Source organism: Lottia gigantea, assembly GCF_000327385.1.
Source record: "Lottia gigantea unplaced genomic scaffold LOTGIsca_414, whole genome shotgun sequence".
Taxonomy (NCBI): Eukaryota; Metazoa; Mollusca; class Gastropoda; family Lottiidae; genus Lottia; species Lottia gigantea.
The window spans coordinates 6,133-7,202 of NW_008709441.1; the positions used below are offsets into that span (position 1 = coordinate 6,133).

A 1,070-nucleotide genomic window follows, 5' to 3' on the forward strand; every position below is an offset into this window, starting at 1 on the left:
CTTCAGAGAGTCATCCATTATATGGCACCTTCATGTCCCGGCTATCCATATTTGAATGGGACAAGACAGATTTAGCTAATCTTAAGGTATGTGGAGTTAAGTAAAAACTTTCAACTAAAAAATCAGACTGCCCCTTTAACTTGAAAATCCCTTCTTTTTTCATTTACAAAAAGCCAAAAAGAAGGAAATAGAAGCCTCTGGTATTCCAAATCCGAGTGAGTCTGCTATAAACAAGGCGATAACTAAGGGAGAATTAGAGAGGTAAATTATAATTAACATAATTAAGAAAGAAAGATAATCCATGTAAATTCTAATCCGATGACCAGTCTAGTAGTAATCTAAAAATATATTTGAATTATTTCTGCTACTCTATAGGCATTGTCGCAGAAGAACGAGGGGTGTAAAGAAAACAACGGAGGAAATTGAATCCCTTATTTTGAGCTTGACAGGGGTAACAGATTCACTTGGTGTTGCCATTCTGAAGGAAGTGCTCAACACAATCTGGAGCGAGCAGAAAAAGCATGTTGCCTGCATACAAGATATGGAAGGTAAACTAAACATAAAAACTGAAAATTGTATCTTTTGATATCTAAACCAGTGAAATAATTTTCAAATGCTAAATTAGTCTTAATATGTTTCCCTTTTTTATTTGTTTTCTAGGCCTCAAGCTTTATACAGTGACAGGTGACATGTCGAAAGGTAGGGAGAAACTTCCTGTGTATCGCTGTGCCAGAGGTTCCACATCTCTGGAGTCGTTCCACAGCCACATGGTGAAGTTTATTCCTGGTACCTCCGCAAGTGCTGTCAACTTCCAGGCTTACCTTCTAGATGGTGTATCAAGATGGAACTACCTACGGTCAGCAGCAGCCATGAATGTAGGACCAACACCATTTAGAAAGTTCGACTTTAGGTTAACGCAGAAAGTGAATTCTCTCAGCCAATCACTCCACAACAAGTCGCTGGTTCCTGTCCACATGATCCCAGCAGAATATACAGGGGAGTTGATTGGAATTGAGTACCTGTACAAACAGAGTGGCTTCTTGTTACCAAAGGATGAAGAGCTTGAAGCT

General features: G+C 39.1%; 1 protein-coding gene across 1 annotated transcript in view; it reads left to right on the plus strand.

Annotated features, from left to right (window-relative positions):
* LOTGIDRAFT_175806 (hypothetical protein) overlaps positions 1 to 1,070 on the plus strand; it is a gene marked incomplete at both ends in the record, with an annotated part of 31,925 nt that overhangs the window by 3,999 nt on the left and 26,856 nt on the right. Inside the window, 3 exons of the mRNA XM_009060324.1 lie at positions 174 to 261; positions 376 to 548; positions 661 to 875. Of these exons, the coding sequence (XP_009058572.1) occupies positions 174 to 261; positions 376 to 548; positions 661 to 875 (476 nt within the window). The remainder of the gene's footprint in view (positions 1 to 173; positions 262 to 375; positions 549 to 660; positions 876 to 1,070) is intronic.